General features: G+C 44.0%; 1 protein-coding gene across 1 annotated transcript in view; it reads left to right on the top strand.

The window, feature by feature from the left end:
- The window catches only part of MYRFL (myelin regulatory factor like), a 112,808-nt gene that overhangs the window by 29,760 nt on the left and 64,520 nt on the right, over positions 1–18,528 (top strand). The window contains exons 3-6 of the mRNA XM_036251526.1: positions 8,691–8,758; positions 8,848–9,091; positions 9,894–9,985; positions 16,758–16,908. Coding sequence (XP_036107419.1) covers positions 8,691–8,758; positions 8,848–9,091; positions 9,894–9,985; positions 16,758–16,908 — 555 coding nt within the window. The remainder of the gene's footprint in view (positions 1–8,690; positions 8,759–8,847; positions 9,092–9,893; positions 9,986–16,757; positions 16,909–18,528) is intronic.

Genomic DNA, 18,528 nt, shown 5'->3' with positions numbered 1-18,528 from the left:
CCCCCTGTAAATGTTCTCCCTTTTCTCCCCAATGAAAGACAGAGAATGAAGCCAGACCTGAATTTCAATAGTACTGGGGAAACCTATTTGTAGATATTTCTAGTACCTGGATCTTATTGCTCTTTGCCAATAAAAACATCCTTACCAAATGACAGTGGGAAGAAAGGAAACTCAACATTCTGCAAGCTAGTTACACATACACACACACACACACACACACACACACCCCTGGTAAGTTGCCAAATGCCTGAGCCCACTCATTGAGCCTGCGGTTCTGCTCCAGGAACTGTGTGGGCTGAACCCAGACACTAGTTGCCCTGTGCCCGCCCTCACATTCCTCTCACTCCATCCAAGCAGCGGGTGCAAATTCCTGTGGGGAGGGTGGGCAGTGGATATAACCTTACCATCACTGGCCTGGAAACAATTTGCCAGAAGTTTTCTAGTCTCTCTTCTGTGTGACTTCTTAGGAGAAGGTACAGCTGATTCCACCAGGGTGCTGTTTAAGCATCTGAATCACTTTCAGAGCTCACAGAGAAGCCTTGGCTGTCAGGGGGGTGGGGAGGAGAGGCTTATTCAGAGAGCTCTCTTTTTACTTGGGAGTTGTGAAATCTGCCATATGATCTTAGTTTCCATGATAATAATAATCCTTCTTGCTGGACCAGAGCTATCTCCCTGTAGGCTATCTCTTTTGGTTTGCCCAATCAGGTTTATGCTCTGCCTTTGGGGGTGAGCAGGGTGCGTAAGAGAACTCAAGGAGGAAGTTAATACCTTTGAGTGTGCACCAAGTGTTGTGCAGGGTTCTTTGCACTTTACATATTTGCTTATGTAATTACACATTTGGTTTCACACATTTCACTCTTCTAATAATCTCTACCAAATAGGCAAGCTATTGTCCGTCTTTTACAGATGAAGAGGCTAAGGTTCAAATAAGTTAAGTAACTCTCCGTAGGTAAATAAGTGGCAAAGCTAGGATTAGAATGTATCTGGCTCTAGAGCACATGCCCTTTCTTCTCCAGGCAGCTTTAAGATTGATATTTTAAGTGATATTTTGGAGGACTGTGAACCTTAGGGAAATATATTAAACGCGCCTAAAGTAGTCTGCCAAAAGGTGTGACTCGGGATGGATCTGAGCCCTGCCTGGTTTGCAAAGATTGTCAGGGTTCATGCCCATTAAAGAAGAGACCTCTGATCAGGTAGCCTGTCTTCCTGATAAAAACTGCTCAGGTGCATGCAGTTCAGTGGGGCTGCAATAAAAATCTGAGAGAGAACAAGTGGAAACAGTCCCAGTTTATGACCACAGGGTGTTGGGCTGGATCAGTGAGCATGACATCCATCCAACCCATTCAGGTACTCCTAGTGTGGAGTATTTCCACACACCAGACTCTTCACAGGTTCGCTGCATCCGTCCCAGCAGCCCTGGGGTGTAGATTTTCTTGCTAGGCCCCCAGCTAGTAAGTAGCAGAGGTGGATCCACGCCCGAACTTCCTACAAATCCTGATGACTTCTCTCTTATGTTGCCTATAAATTGTGCTTTTAAAAAAAGTCTGTGACAACTCTTTAAGTGATCTAAGAGACTGCAAGGCCACAAATACCCTGAGAAACAGTTTGAATCTTATAGGCAGATCTTCAAATCTCAAACGTATTAAAAAATTGGCTCTGTAAAATAGATGCCTCTAAATGCTCCGTGGAAAACTGGTTCCTTGAAATGCTGTGGAAAAAAAAAAAAAAGTTCCATGATCAATAAACTTTTATTTTATGCCTCACAGGCTTAAAATGAAGGGATCTTCTTCACTGCAGTACTTCTCAGAACCTTTGCTGCACTAATGTGTTCTTCAAACTCATTTGGACAGAAACTCCTTTTGGGAGGCATGTGTCCATGGACAAGCATTGGGATATGCTGCTCAGGGCTTTCTCGTGGTTCTGTGCGAATCCAGTTGAGGCAGTCTGGTTGGCATGTGAAGGTTTCTGAAAATTGCCCTTGACCCTCTATTTCCTGTGTGGCAGAGTCCAGGGCAGCTGTCTGCCCGGGAGGAGCAGACCGAAGTCCTCTCTGAGTCTGGGTTAGCCAGCAGTGCCTACCGGAGACAGGTGAGCTGTGCTAGTTGGACCCAGTGGGGGATGTCCAGGTGCGGAGAGCTGCTGGGAGGGAGGGAGGCTCGATATTTAGGGGACAGCACAGAACTCTGGAGGAGGCAGTGAAAAGGAAATGAAGTGTGTGTGTATGTGTGTGTGTGTGTGTGTAGAGGAAGAAAGACTGGAAAATAGACTAGACTAGTGCATCTTCAAAACAGACCTTATTTCCTTAAAAACCCGTGAGCTGACACCTATTCACAGTGACTTCATAGGAGGGGACCTTAGAGACACATTAGTCCATGAGCAGTCGACTCCAGAGGGGAGGGGTGGCACCATGCCCTCCTGGCCGCTCCCGGCCCTGCCAGGGAAGGGTTTTCCTGGGCGGCCTTGTCCGCAGACGGCCCTTCTGCCGGGGCCCTTTCCTCTCCCAAGTTCGGGGGGGGGGGGGCGCAAACCCTAACTAAGCTTGATCAAGTATCGATGGAGTGTCTACCAATACTCACAGCTGGACACTACGCACACAATATTAACACATGCTTTTTTGTTGTTGTTAATCCTCACCTGAGGATCTTTGTTTCATTGCCTTTTAGAGAGAGTGGAAGATGGGGGGAGAGAGAGAGTGAGAAACATCCATGTGAGAGAGACACATCAATTAATTGCCTCCTGCACGTGCCCCAAATGGGGCTGCAGATCGAACCTGCAACCCAGGCATGTGCCCTTGACTGGGAATCAATCCTGAGACCCTTGGTTCGAGGGGCCCACACTCTAACCACTGAGCCACATTGGCCAGGGCAAGATGTGCTCTTCATGTGAATGTCCACGTGGGAAAATAAATCATACATGTGAAAAATTGGAGAACATATTTTCTAATTGTTTTTTTCTTTTTCTTTTTTTTTTTTTTTTTTTTTCGATATTTTGTTCAGATAGAGAGAGAGGGGGAGAGAGAGAGAGAAACATCGACGTGAGAGCGACACATCGAGTGGTTGCCACCCACACGACCCAACCAGGGCTGGGGACAAACTGCAACCAAGGTACGTGCCCTTAGCGGGAACCGAACCCGGGTCTCTCCGGACCGCAGGCCAACACTCTAACCGCTGAGCCAAACCGGCCAGGGCGTCTTTTTCTTTTTTTTAAAAATGAATAATAGTATAACTTTTGTTTATTTATTTATTTTATGGTATGTGCCCCTAGCGGGAACTGAACCCGGGACTCTCTGGTCCACAGGCCAATGCTCAACTACTGAGCCAAACCGACCAGGGCTCTAATTGTTTTTTTCTTTATTGATGTTAGAGAGAGACGAAGGGAGAGGGAGAGAGAGACAGAAACATCGATGAGAGAGAACATCGATTGGCCGCCTCCTGCATGCCCCCCACTGGGGATCAGGCCCACAACCTGGGCATGTGTCCTGACCGGGAATCAAACCAGCAACTCTTGGTACAGAGGTCGATGCTCAGCCACTGAGCCACACCAGCTGGGCACAGGTTGATTTTTTTGTAGGTTTAGGAATTGTTTTTAATTCTTTGTAAACAGTGCATTTCCTTATTACCCCCTCCTGGGGTGAGCCACTCCCATCCTCGCTGTTGGAACTCCATTGCTCGTGCGCCACTGTAGTGGAATGAGCAAGGCAATGCATATGAGATCAAGTCCTTCAGTAAGATAAGAAAAATAAGCATCAGGTAAGGGAGTAGACAGTGAGTGGTGGGGGAAGGCTACCATTTTGGAGTGGGTGGTCAGGAAAGCCCTCACACACACACACACACACACACACACACACACACAACTATATGTAATGTAAAAAAGCAGTAATTCATAGTTATTAAGTACCAGGTACTTAACTATGTACCAGGCACTGTGCTAAGTAGAGCTCACTGTGCAGTAGAACGTCAGAGAAGAGGTAGGTTGTGTGTGAAGGCACCGGGGGACTCAATGAAGAAAACTGGGGATCGGACTGTCGGACTGTGAGTAGTCCCCGCTGGGTATTCACATGAGGCCCAGGTCTTAATACTGTGTGCCCTGCACAGTGCCCAGCGGAGTCGCAAGCACATACTAGGCACTCAGTAAATACTTGCTCAGGCCTGGCTGCACTCCGAAAGGAAGACTGGCTGTCATGGATGTTCGTACAACTTCAGTCAGCTGGGGGGAGTCTGTTCTGCACCCTCCCTTCGGGTTTGCATGACATTCAACCTCCTAGAGACCACGTTTCTCCACGTACCCTTCAAAACACAAAGCAAGTTGTGCACCTGAGATGAAAGGTCCAGAAGGCAAGTTATCTTATTATTTTATCAGCTGCTAAAATCTTTTTTAGTTTTACAACTATTTCCTACAGAAGCTGGAGACAGAGATGGGCCCTCGGAGCGAGTGACCGCTGGTGTCTGTTGCTTCCTAGGCCCACTTCATGAAAATCCTTCTGGCTCAATAGGTACATTAAGAGCAGGAAGTAAAACAAGAAAAAAAGTCTCAGGAGCATTCCTGGGATTCCTGACGTGGTGTCTGTGATTAGGGAAGAGTTAGCAGCAACAGTTAATCATTGCCCTTGTTTTAACAATTTGCTTACTTATTTTAAATAATTTCCTTAGTTTTGAAAGTAGCTAGCATTCATTCTTCGCTCAAATTCTCTGAAAAGAACTGCAGAATTTCTCTCAATATATTAAAATGCACCAGGACTGGAATGCAGTGAAATAAAGGAGAAGCTGTGATGAGTTTTGGAAGGGAGACTACATTTTAAGGAATGCATTTAAAATTTAAAATTTTTCGTTTTAAAACCACCAACACATATTACTGCCACTCAACACAGGGCCCTTCGGTTCTCCACAAAGGGATGGAGCGTGCATTCCTGGTTCTAATGTGCCATACCGTATTTCTGGAGTAAATTGATAATTTACTGATTATTTTTAGTTTTTATTCACATTATTGAATTCAGTGGTGTCGCTAATGTAAAGGTAACTTAACTGCCTAGATCTTGCATGTGGCATTGAAAGATCACAGAGTCAATCACCAAATGTAATTTGCAGATTTATAAGAGTGACACGTGCAGAATTTAAGAAGTCAAATGGTGCCATCCTCTGCCCTACTCCCATGTCCCTGCATTGGGCTCTCCCAGAAGCAGATACTTTTTAACCCTTTTAGATATTTCTACCATTTTTTTTCATCTAAGTGATGTTTTTATATTGCTGTTCTTGCTTTATACATTTTGAAATCTTAATATTATCTACAGAAAATGTGGAATCTTCAACTGTATAATTCCATTTATTCTTAGTTCCATCCTCTCTGCTATAATTGTCCTAAATATTACAACTACACACATTATAAACTCTATAAGATAATGTCATAATTTTTGCTTGCTACAGTCTTATTATTTTAAAGAAATTAAGAGGAAAGTGCAATTTGCATTCAGATATTATTCCACTTTTTATTCTCTTTAGACGTTTTATTCTCTTCTAAACGTTCAAGTTTTCATCTGTCATTTCCCTTTAGCCTGAATAATGTCTTTAACATTTCTTATTGTGCATATCCGTTCCTGGATTCACTTAAAAAAAGGTTTTTATCTGAAAATGTCTTTATTTTGCTTTTATCCTTGAAGGATATTTTTATTGGATATAAAGTTCTAGGTTGTCAGTTTTTATTTTCTCTAGCACTTGAAAGATATTGTTGGACTATCTTATTGCCTTTGGAGATTTTGATGAGAAGTCACTGACCATTTGAATCACTGTTACCCTACATGTATATGTTGTTTTTCTCTGGTTACTTTTGAAGATTTCTCTTTGTTTTTGGTTTAGAGCTATGTGACTTGGATGACCTACCTGTGGTTTCCTCTATATTTACCTTGCTTAAGATTTCCTGAGCTTCTTGAACCTATAAATTTATGTCTTTTACCAGATTTGGAAAGTTTTGGCCATTGTATCTTTATTTTTCTGCTCCACCCTCTCAACAAGTCTCTGAATCTCTTTTTCTCTCCCATTTTTTTAATTCATTTTTTTTCTCTGTTCTTTAGGTTGGATGATCTCTATTGATCTATCTTCAAGTTCCGTTATGCCACCCAGTGATTTAAAAAAAAAAGTATTTTCATATCTAAAATTAGCTTCAATTCTAGAATTTCCATTTAGTTCATTTTTTTTTTTTTAATATAGTTTCTGTACCTTTGCTGAGATTTTGTATTTATTGTTCTTTCCCTTGAAGCTGGGCTACATTTTCCTGTTTCTTTACTGAGTAATTATCTTTTTGTTGTTGTAATAATGAATTGTATATTTATGGATAACATTCTTTTAGGAATTGTTTTCTCAGTTTATTCATCAACCTAGAGGTGGTAACCAAAAGATGCTTATTCCTACTGAGTCACTGAGGAATTCTGAATTGTATCCTGGACACTGTGAACATCTGGATTGTTTTATATTGCTCAGAAGAGTATACATATTTGTTTTTATATTCGTTATATTACTTTGCTTAGACTCAATTTGTAAAGTCTACCTTTTGGGCAGTAGCACAAATTTCACTTCAGTCCTTTTTTGCTTTGGTTGGGCTGAGTGCAGTTAGCCCCACACCTGGATGGCTCAGGAGGCAGCCGGACACGTGGCCGAGATTCTCCGTAGAATCTGGTGTTTCTTCTCTCTAAATCTCTCTTTTCCAAAATTCCCCTTTCATTTCAGCAGCTGTGTTTGCCTCAGACTCTGTTCTCTGGGTCCTTCGGCCAGAGAGATTATAGGTTTCTATTGGCATTTTAGCTGTTTTGTGGTTCTGACTCCAGCCACCCTGAGGCCGAGCTGTGAACAGGTAACTCATCTTATGCCATTACCTGTGCGCAGGCTTCAGTGCCCCCCCAGACTCTTCTTGCTTTTGCCGACTTTCTATTGTTTTGGGGTAGATTAGACATTTTTTCCAGAGTTCATAGTTTTTGTCTATGGGAGGATCAGGTCTGGTAGGAGCTGACCCATCATGTCAGAAGCAGAAGAGCTTTTTGTGATTCTTTTGAGCTCCTTATTTATCTAGTTGTTTGTTCTCTGTCTTCAACGTGAAAGGCTTTCTGAAAATGTCTGTCTCTCCATTGTTTGTTCTTTTTCAAGATAGTCTGTGTGCAAACCATTCTTCTCAGAGGGCGAGCTTTACCGTACAGTGATCATGCAGGGGCTGGCCATTGTCTTGGGCGACTTCAAAAACATCATTTTCTCTCTCCTGAGGACATGCACTTTTTCTAGGGAACAACCTTTCAATTTCTTACTGTGGGAAATCTGCTTGGATGCCTAGAAAGCCCAGTTGAGGAAAGGTCTCACAGTTCAGCGTTTGGACTTTAATTAATCTTTCCTTTTTCAGTCCTGTAGCCCCACAGTCTCCTTGGATTCATTTCTCCAGAGACCAAGCTTTCTCAGCTTCTGTTAGGGGTGATGGAGGTGGTTGCCAGGCTGTAAGGGTTGGGGAAGCTGATCTAAGGGTTATCTAACCTTCAATCAATCCTTTTATCTTTAGCCCCACCTTACCCCTGAATTCAGAGGCTCTTGGTAACTCCAATATCTTGGGCTTTTCTGGGGCTGCATTTGAACTGGATAACTTCCTGTTGGCTCCTACGTCCCCTCCACCCACTCCAGGAAGTCTTGTTTTTTCTTTTTCTACCCTGTGGATTCAGTTACCGTCCACCCTACTTTTGTCATTGAAACATGGCCTGGTGTGGTCTCTGCTCATGCGCTCTGTGTCCTTTTGTGTTTATACTTCTTTCTTTATTCTTTTACTTTCATTTGAGAGGGGTTTTTGGAGAACTGTAAAAGTATGTTACCTCTTCCCTTAGTAATAAAAAGCGAATAAATTATAAAAGACCAATTTGAGAAGAAAACATAACTTTCCTAGTAAATAATAAAAGCAGAATTTTCTCTTTATTGTGAAGTCTTAATCAACCAAGAAAAATGTGACAGTTTACTCTCCAGCAACAGAGTCAAGTGGAGGGTGGTAGTACTTATGTATGACTTACATTCACCGAGTTTCTGAGCCATAAGGGACTTGTAGGTTTTTTGGAACAGAAGTTTTCACACTTTGTTAGAGGTGGAACTCATTTTATAAAATGAAATTTTATTCGCACCTCAATATATAAATATTATGACTTCCCCCACTCTCCTAGGCATTAAAATTTTTTCTTTTATAAAACCCCTGAACTTCGGTACCTCCCAGAGCACAGATGGAAACCCTTGCTTTCCTGGTGATATGTTCCATTGTCTTAGCCCAAACAGTACAACCATCGCTCTGGTATAAGTGCTTTGAGAATGTTAAAAAGCAATAATGTTAATTAAAGTTTTCTGAGCACTCTCTGTGTAGTTTGGGTTTACACACGGTATCTCATTTAATTTTCACAATGAAGCTATGAGGAAGGCGTAATGATCAGCCACATTTTGTAGGCGAGGAAACCAAGGCCTGGAAAGGCTAAGAAATGAAGAGCTGGGAGGCAGACCCAGGTTTGTCTGACAAAAGCCCATTCATTTAACACAGGACGCTGGGCATGGTCTGGTGGCTCAGGCGCCTGGGGCACCTGGAACCATTCCTGGGGGTGCCGCACACTGAGGGACACCTCCCGTTTGTGACAAACATATAATGATGGAATGGGTAACAACAAAAAAGTGACACATGTCTCTAATCCTCAGGCAAGGCCAGCTCCCAGACACCCCACCCTACTCGACATCAGACTCCTGCTCTCCTCCACAGGTCAAAGGTGAGTGCCCTCCGCCTCCTGCACAAGGTGCACCTTCTTCAACTCTGGGTGGTGAGGAAGAGACCCTTCTTACCTGTGTGTTCCCCCAGGTGCATGCTGCCCGCCTCCGAGGACCCCAGCTCCTTTTCCCCACTCTGCTGCTGCACCGAGGCCTCTGCCCGAGCAACCCCCACAGAGCTCGGGGGACAGGAGCGACTGTGACCTTACCCACCGCACCTTTCACAGCTGCTGTCCCAACGCTGGTCATCCTGCGACCACCCTGGACCAATCTGTGTCCTCTCATCTGGGGATAAGTTGTTCTCACCATCGGCAGCCTCCGTGCTACAGCCCTGGGTAAAGAGCAAGAAGATCCTTAGTTGTGAAAGAGCTCAGAGCAGCCCGCCCCGCGCAGCGCCAGTAGAGGGTGAACAGCAGCATCCTCTCCAGGAGATGGCAGTGTTGAGACATGTATCAGACCTGGCCAGGCCCAGGGTTCTTGGCTTTAGACCATCTTTTAATTAAAAACCCACTAAACCCAAGGTTCTCCTCATTCAATGAAAAGCTAAAACGTCAAGAATATATAGGGAGATTCTGAGTGACGGGAAAAGCCCAGTTTGCACCTGCAGCCTCAGTTAGAGTACTCAAAGGAATTTGTGAATGAGCTTGTAGAAAAAGATGTCAAACATTTGCTAATATCCTTTTCTTCTCTTTTCCTTCCTCTCCCTCTTGTCTCCCTTTCATTCCTGACTTGGGACCTGGAAGATGGCAAAAAAGAGTAAAGGCCATCAAAAAGTGTGATAAAACTCCATGTGAAAAAAAAATTCAGGTGTAAAATGTATACCTGTATTTTAAATCCTTACCTTCTCTGTCTCAATGAATCCTCTGCCTTCGTCAGTTTACTTTTCAAGTAGGTGAATCCAGATCCACTGGGTAGAGGAAAATAAAGTTTGAGACCAGTAGGACTCATGGACAAGGGCTTGCTGTGTCCACCCCACGCATGGACCCGGCTTTGCAGACGATTAGGGCCCGAGGAACCTGAACGCATTAGAATTAGACTCAGGAAGGCCGAGCGCAGAGACCCGGCACATTAAATTTCGTTGACTGTAACACAGAGCAAAGAAGGACCCTAACCTTCATTCTGGTTTCTTGATTTTAGCGCCTCGCTGCTATCGACAAAGAAGAGGAAGTGCACACCGGCGCTGGAGGACTCCGGGGACTGCGAGACGTGGGCCCAGGACTCCGGACCAAGTGAGCCAACCCCAGGCCTGTCGCTGCCCGGCCGTCCAGGCGGGGGCTTTTTGACAGCCTCGGAGCAGCCCTACCAAATCATCCTCTCTCCCACAGGAGGGCGTGAGAGGCTCTGGGAGTTTGTTTCTTCCCGTTTGGCGGAGTGTTTTATGCCGTCTTAGGTGGGGTCACACAGGAGCTCCCAGGAAGAGATGCCATTCGCTCTCTCCGCTGGAGATGACACACCCGTCCTTTCTATCTCCGGGCACTGTCTCAGGGGACCCAGACGCCAGGCCAGGGGAGCTGTGCCACCGGCAGCACCTCCGAGAGCCTGCTGGCGTGCTCATTGCCCTGCCCTGTGCCACCCTCGTCCCTGCAGGGTGCACGGGTCACACGGGCCATGGCACAATGCAGAGCTGACTCAGGGAGCCTGCGGTGGGGTCTGGTAGCCGGTCTTCCTAACACGCCCCCAGGTGATGGCTGCTGCTGGCTCACGGAGGTCCTGCGGGAAGTGAGACTTGAGAGGCTTTCTTCAGCGAGCAGGAAGGTAGAGAGTTGCGCTTTCCTGCAAATTACCAGGTTCGCAGAAGACCTTTGAAATTTTGTAACATAATTTTAGAAGTCTTGTAGCACCATCATCCATGCCCAAGTGGTCAGCCTACCTTGTTCTTTGTCTTATACATCATGTGACACATTGTGTTTTGAGCTTAGAGACTTGATCAAGTTGAGAAAAATTGGGTTTCTTGAGTCTGGAGTCTTGAACTTCGGAATTTTCAGAGTAAACACTATGGCACTTGCTAGGGAAAAGGATAATACTACACGCCAATTCTATGCCACCGTAACCAATCGAATCCAGGCAGTGTGACTAGCTCTCCAAATTGAGGGTACCAAGTCACATGTCTTTTATTCCCATGCATCAGCTTGGCAAGAAGTCCAAGATTTCCCTCCCCGGGTTCTCCCTCTCGCTTTGTCCTCACACTCTAGAGGCTTATCCTGCCCTGAGAGGAGGTGTGTGTGGTGTCCTCACCTGCTCACATTGCTGCTTTCGCCTTCTCCAGCTACATGCGAGCTGGTTCTTTCAAGGAAGCCTGGCCTCAGCTCCAGCATGGCTCTGGGGTCCTTCAGCGGACCATGCACCCTCTCAGCGAGTCCCACACATCGCCGCCTCCTAGGAGAGCTAAGGCAGAACTGTGCTGGACGTGCAGCCCTTGTATAAACCAAACCTCCTCTTTTCTTTTGCATAGATCCACTGTGGCCAGCAGTTGCGTGATTTTCATTTTTTAACCCTAGAAACACAAAATGCAAAATAAAGGCACCTTTCCAGATAATATAGAGCTCTCCATCCACCTCCCTATGAAAGGTTACTCTAATTTCTGCAGGGATCCTTGCATCCAGCCTGCTGCTTCAATACTATTCTCAAACACAAACGGCTGAGTAAATCCCTAGGCAGATGAGAGAACCATCTGTTTGCTCTCCCACAGAGGCACCAGCTCACTGAGAGTACTGAGAAAGTCACCCAAACCTTCCAAGAGTTTCCCCATCTGACCAGATTGCTGCTCACATCGTCCTGGTCATTTCAGAGTTAAGCTCGATCCTGCGATGAGTTTCTGCTGCCTATCCCTGGAAAGGGCGTTGATTTTTCACCATCTCCAGAAAACAGCCGCGGAAGACTATCTGAAATGTCCCAGCAGACAGGAAACCTGGAATCCCTTGTTGAACATTTATTCAAAGGTCATTGAAAAGCTGGCTAAAGATAATGGGCTCCAGACAACAGTTCTAAAATAAAAATGAGCCAATGGGCAAAAAATAATGGGGGTAGGGGGAGGCAAAACTCAAGTTAATCCAAGTGCCGTGTTTTCATTACGGTTCATATTTTTAGCAAAAGTTTTCCAGTAGAGTGCTTGGATTTGGTGTTGCAGAGGCCAAGGGTTTTCACAAAGGCCTAGGGAAACAGCACGTGGATGAGGAAGGAAGAGCTTATGGTAGTCTCGCAGGCAGGGTTTCTGATGGGAAATGATGTTCTAAATCCATCAGGAAGGCTCCCATAGCCGGTTTGGCTCAAGGGTTAGAGCATCGGCCCGCAGACCTTAGAGTCCTGGGCTTGATTCCCAGTCAGGGGCATGTACCTGGGTTGCAGGTTTGATCCCCAGCCTGGGGTCAAGCAGGAGGCACCAATCGATGTGTCTCTCTCACATCGATGTTTCTCTCTCTCCCTCCCTCCTTCCCACTCTATCTAAAAATCAATGGAAAAATATCCTCAGGTGAGGATTAAAAAAAAAATCAGTTTTCCTGGTGAACTTCTCCCAAGCAGTCACCTTGACGGAGGGCTCCAAGATCCCCATTTATAGGGTTCACAAGTAGAATTACTGGGTTGTTGTGAGCAGACGTAAAATCTTGCTCTGAGAGAAAGCAGCTGATGGGCAGGCTCCTATTAGCTGGTTCCAACCCTTCATGCTCTGTATCCCAAATAGGAGAGGGCTCCTGGTCCCACCGGACCTGAACCCCAAATATAAAAGGGTTCCTGACCTCTAATGGTTTGCACCTCAAATATAAAAGGGTTTATCAGCTGCAGAACTGTGACCTTTGGCCCCTCAGTGAGAGGTGCTGTGGCTGAGTTTGAACGGTAGAGTCAGAAGAATCCGTCTCATCTCTCCAGCAACTGATAACTTTCAAAGCCTCACTTTTCCTGATTATCAAATAAGAGTCATAAATTCTACTTCACTCACTTCCAAGATTAAAAAAAAAAAAAGGATTGCATAAAAAATATTTTGAAAGACATTCAAATCCAAGCTATGAGTTTTCTTAAAGTGTTGGGACTTGGGCAGTTTGCTGCCTTCACATTTCTGCTTCTCTCTTCTGTGATATTTTCTCAAGAAATCCTTCGTGTAGCATAAAGGGAAGAGAAAGGTTTGAGGTCCATCCCATCCATTTAACAGCTGCAACACTAGGCAAGTTATTTCAGGTCTTTGAACCCTTTTCCACATTTGTTGAAAGCAAGAATCCTTTCCTCATATCCACTTTCTAAATCTGTTTGGCTGCATCTAGTAAAGCAAATCCTATGACCCAGTGGTTCCACTCCTAGAATACACCTAGCAGAAATGTGTACATAAGCCCACTAAAAGACGTGCACAAAAATACGTATGCAGCATTACTCAAACTGAAAATAACCCAAACAGCCACCAAGGGCAGGATAACTGTGGGATGATCATATAGTGGAATACTATACAGCAATGAAAATGAATAGCCAACTGCCATTTGCAACAATAATAATGAATCTTATAAACATAATGTTGGGCAAAAGAAACTGACATATAAGAGAATCTATCATATTATTCCATTTCTATAATGAGTTCAGAATGGTGATTATTCTTGGGCAGAAGAAAGTGGTGATGGGAAGAGGCAGAAGGGTGTCTTCTAGAATGCTGGAATGTCCTATTTCTTGATGGCGGTAGTTACCTGGTATAATTCATTTTGTTACAAAGTATCAAATTGGCCTGGCTGGTGTGGGTCAGTGGTTGAGCATCAACCCATGCACCAAGAGGTTGCTGGTTTGATTCCTGGTCCAATCGCCAGTGGGAGTCATGCAGGAGGCAGCCAGTCAATGTTCTCTCTCATCTATATTTTGATCTCTCTCTCCCTCTCTTTGTCTCTCTCTAAAGATCAATAAAGAAAAAAAATTTTTTTAAGTATCAAATTGTATACTAATGATCAGTGTGCTCTTCATCATGTATATTATACTTCAATAAAGATGTTTTATTTAAAAAGGGATCCTTACCTTGAAAATGAATTAATGTTGATGAGAAACTGTGTCAAGTGTCAGGGACAGTGACTGTGGTGCAGAAAACACACAGGAATAGTAGATATTATTTTAAGTATTAATAAGTCCCTGAATAGGTTAGGGTTTTTGCCTGGAATTTTGGTGTGAGCTTGTGGTTCCAGATTTTCATCCCTGGATTTCCATCCCTGGGGTTCAGCTATCTCCCAGAGAAGCCACAATTATGTCAGTCCTTTTGGAGTGGCTGCCCCAGTACCTTTGCTGCCATGATGAGAAAGGGTCGGAGGGGCCATTACCCATGAGGACAATGGCCCCTGCTCCCGCCCACCCTCCCTACCAGCACCTGCAGGAGTAGAGCTGGGATTCGGCTGCTTACCTGACACCTTGCCCTTGCTGCCATCCTTGAGTGGGAAACGGCCTCAATGAGCTGGTATTCACTCACATCAGCTAGCGTTACCATGGAGGCCGAGAACTGAAGTATTTGCCAAGGTTTCTTGGGAATAACTGAGTCACCTGAGTTGAAAGAAGTACGTGTGATAATGACACCATTGTTTAAACTCTCACTGGTGATAGACACGGTGCTAAGAACATACAGATATCCCTCATTGAATCCCTTCAACAATCCTGGGAGCTGTCATAAGGTCACTCCCATTTTACAGAAGAAGAAACTGAAGCCCAGAGTTCTTAAACCATTTCCCTAAGAGTGTATAGCCATGAAGCAGAGAGCCGTGACTGAAACATTTCCAAACTTAAGGCTCCTGAACTTCCTTTATCCTCGCTTCATGGAGAACGGTGGGAGAGATGGAAGAACTAGTTTCTCCCTTTCTTTGAATTTGATAAGCAGGAGAATGATGGAAAGGTTTGCTGTTGTTGTTTGGAAAATATATATTTGTTGTTGTTGTTATTAATTCTCACCCAAGGATATTTTTCCATTGATTTTTAGATAGAGTGGAAGGGAGTGAGGGACTGAGAGAGAGAGAGAGAGAGAGAGAGAGAGAGAAATATCACTGTGAGAGACACACATCGATTGGTTGCTTCCCTCACGACCTCAACTGGGGCCGGGGATGAAACCTGCAACCCAGGTACATGCCCTTGACTGGGAATTGAACCCTTGACCCTTTGGTCCATGGGTCAGAGACTCTAACCACTGAGCAAAACTTTCCAGGGCTGTTTTGAAAATATTTAAGGCCAGGTAACTTTTGGAGGAGCGAGGGCATGAAGAGCCCCTCACATTGCTGACCTCCTTATTCATAGCTGGGGAAGAGTTTCTCAGGCTTTTGAGGAATCGTTCCCAAATCCACATTTACAACAACCAAAAAAAAACCAGATGTGTTGCTTCAGTGAATGTAATAGTGACACACCAAGAAAAACACATTTTCTGTGGCATTTGGGGTCAAAAGCAACCCAATGCAGCTCTGTTCTTTATTTGAGGAAATCCTCTATAAAAGTACGGATAAAGAAAGTTAGGTGCGTGAAGGAAAAGCCGGCCACGTCCCCCTGCGTTTTCCAAGCTGTGGGCTAAGTACGGGCTCAGGAGCGAACGTGGTATCTCTGCATTGTTCGCACAGCCTGCACCTGCTCTCACGAGCAACCGCTGTTTCCATCTCACTCCTGACGCCAGGCATGAGTAATGGTGGGGGAGTTCAAAGAAAAGGGGAACAGCAAACGTCCCACTCAAATTTACATAAAAATGATCTGCGGTTGAATCGTACAGTTTGGAGGCATACTCAAATTAAGACAACTTGCAAGGATTATGCAAAACTAGTAGCTTGCACGTGTGAAATTGCTGTTATTTGACCGTTTTTTTTTAATGTACAAAAGTAGCAATTTCATGTAGTTAATACCACATACTAACAAGATATTTTGTCCCTGTATCCTGGTACCAGCTTCTGAAAGTGCTGTCGCTGTCATTCTCTCTGCTTGTGTAATGTTGCACGTTGGGTAGGACACCTGTTTTAATTTCTGTTTTACAGTTGAGGGAAGTAAGATGCTAAGTGAATAAATAACTCATCTAAGTTCAAAAGGCTCGTTGGACCACAGAATCTGGGTGCCACCAGGGACCTGTAACAAATCAGAATGTACTGATTGCAATTAGCAAAAACAAAGAAACAAAAGACAAAAACCAAAACCTCAAACTGCCTTATGCAAAAAATAAAAATAAACAAACAAAAACAAAACCAGAGTATTTATTGGCTTCTGTAACACAAGAATTTAGGATTGGATCCCAGAACTGAAATCACACCGTCAGGACTGGGTGCCCTTCATTCTCTACTGTGCCTTCTGCTGTGCTGGCTTCTTCCCAGACAGGCTTTTCCTCGCGTCCCCTGGTGGGGCCTGCAGCTCTTGGGGTGTATCAGTCCATGAGGTTCAGTCCTCATGGAAAAGATGCAGCATCTTTTATATACATATATATTGTATGTGTTGATTTGAGAGAGATTTGTTGCCACTTATTTATGCATTTATTATTTGCTTCTTGTATATGCCCTGATCAGGGATCAAATTTGAAACCTTGGCATTCCAAGATGATGCTCTCTAACCAACTGAGCTACCCGGCCAGGGCAAGACTGAGCATCTTTCAACCCACATTCTCAGCAGTGCTGAGATCCACTCTGCTTGGATTGGATTAGGCAGGCGCCTCCCTGATGCAATTATTAATGCAGACAGTGAGTGCTGTACTTGGACTGATGAAGCCTGGCTGGGTCCCCTACCCTCTTCAGGCTGAAAGTGGACTTCGCTGGAACCACACAGCATGGAAGTGAGGAGATGCTGTGCAGGATGTAGGGTAGATAGAAGGAGGGCAACGTTCCCAACAAATACTCCCTTTGGCACCTTAGAGATCAGCCACTCTTTCTGTAGATGAGGACACAAGGCCAGCCACAGCCTCCTGCCTCCCAATGCTGTCGCTGCCCACGCGGTCACTCTGCCTTCTGCGTGGCCTGTTCCCTAGATCCGTGCAGCTGTCTATGAGCCTAGGAAAAGCAGCCCTGGGGGAAAGCTGACACACCTATTTCTTTGCAGTGACAAGAGAGAGTCACAGCGTCGAAATGCAAGACCACGGCAGTGAGGGACAGAACGTGATGCCTGCTGACCAGTGCTCTCCTGCTCTGAAGTGGCAGCCGTACCACAGTGTTCCTTGGCATAGTTTATTAAACGGTCATTACGAAAAACTGTAAGTGGCCTTCGGAGTCCCTTGCGTGGGCTGGAGAGTGAAGGGAGAAAGGCAGAGCGAACTCTAAACACCAAACCCTGATCAAACGGGATGGGCCAGTGAGCAAGCGTGTCTCGCTCCTCATGGTTTGCATTCTAACTAATAAATGGCTGGGACTGGGGTTTCTGGCCTTCAGGAATTCCAGACTTGTAATTCTAACTCGTTAGAATTTACCCACTAAACAATGGAGGGAGAAGGAATCTTTCTCAGATGGCATGCCTACTTTAAACTAAAATGTGGAAAATGTAGATTTCCCAAATTACCAACATTTAATCCTGCAGTTAATTTAAAATCCAAGAGGATACATTTTGGGTGCCACAAAAAACTTTTTTAGCTACTGATACCTTGTCCTCCAACATCTATGCTGGCAATGAGTACTGGCAACTTCGTCGTTAATATACCCGGCAGTAGTCATAGTTGTTGGTGGCTTTGTATTCAGAGACTGAAATCAAACCACACAAAGCATCCTTAAACTGGAAATGTTTCATCCTATTATAGGTTTAAGAAACAAATGTGGACTTACACATTATTGCTCTTAAACACCCTTTAAGACTTTTCTTTATTCTTTAGGATATAATTTACCCACCTAGGTCTTCTAGAATTTTCATTGATTATAAATGCCTGCTTGAGACACTAGAAAATATTACTGGTTAAAGAATAAAATTTTCAAGTAATAAATATATATAAAATGAGAATCATTGGCCTACAAACTTGAGGGACTTCATGGTATTTTCCAAATTCAGGTGTACCTTCTTTAAGAGCAAAACTTAAAAGGCTAGAGTAAAAGGACGCAGATGGTATCAACTCAAAGGTGTAGAGGAAGATTTATTTTGAAACAGTAATTCACTTTTCTTAAGCACAAAGGAAGGCAAAATTCATCTGGATTAGAATTTAGACGCTCTTGATTTCACTACTCAGATAATTGAGAAGAAAAATCATTTGTGTCTTCTTAGATTATTATGTCTAATTTGTTAGAAAAAGATTTTTTTTCCTAAAAATTAACATTAGAGGATTGAAAATTAATCAGATCTCTTTTTTTCCTGAATGATATTTAAAACCTGTGTTAAAAAGAGCTTTTAAAAGCCAGTTTAGTTGACTTTATAATTAACTTTGGACATCAAAAACAGAATTGCTCTGCTTTGGTAAATAGGTTTTTTTAAACCAGAGATTGGTGTTTAAGATTCAGAATAATCTTCAACAGTATAACTGTTGGTGGTGGATTGTTTCTGTTACAGCTGTCCTTAAATTTCAGGCTCATGCTCATAACTGAGCTGTCGACCTTATCTGCTTCCTGCAGAGTTTTTGACAGTAAAACATGGAAGATCACAAAAAGATATTTTCCCTTTTCTCAACCAAGACAGTTCTTATTATCCTCTGTCGTAAAATCTATATAATTCAATCCATCTAGCCTTTAGATGAGCAAATTAGCAGATTAGCTCTAAAGCCTGAGTCAATATATGGTTTAAGACATGTAGTCTTTATCAGATTCTTCATTCAATGGATTTTCTTGTTGCCTGTGGCAGGCACTGTGATCGAGGAGCCTTTGACTGATCAGCTACTAGAGGGTAATCAATGACCCAG

This window comes from Molossus molossus, unplaced genomic scaffold, assembly GCF_014108415.1.
Source record: "Molossus molossus isolate mMolMol1 unplaced genomic scaffold, mMolMol1.p scaffold_m16_p_10, whole genome shotgun sequence".
Classification (NCBI taxonomy): domain Eukaryota; kingdom Metazoa; phylum Chordata; class Mammalia; order Chiroptera; family Molossidae; genus Molossus; species Molossus molossus.
Note: the sequence above shows the minus strand (reverse complement) of the source record. Positions and strands in the feature narration are given on the sequence as shown.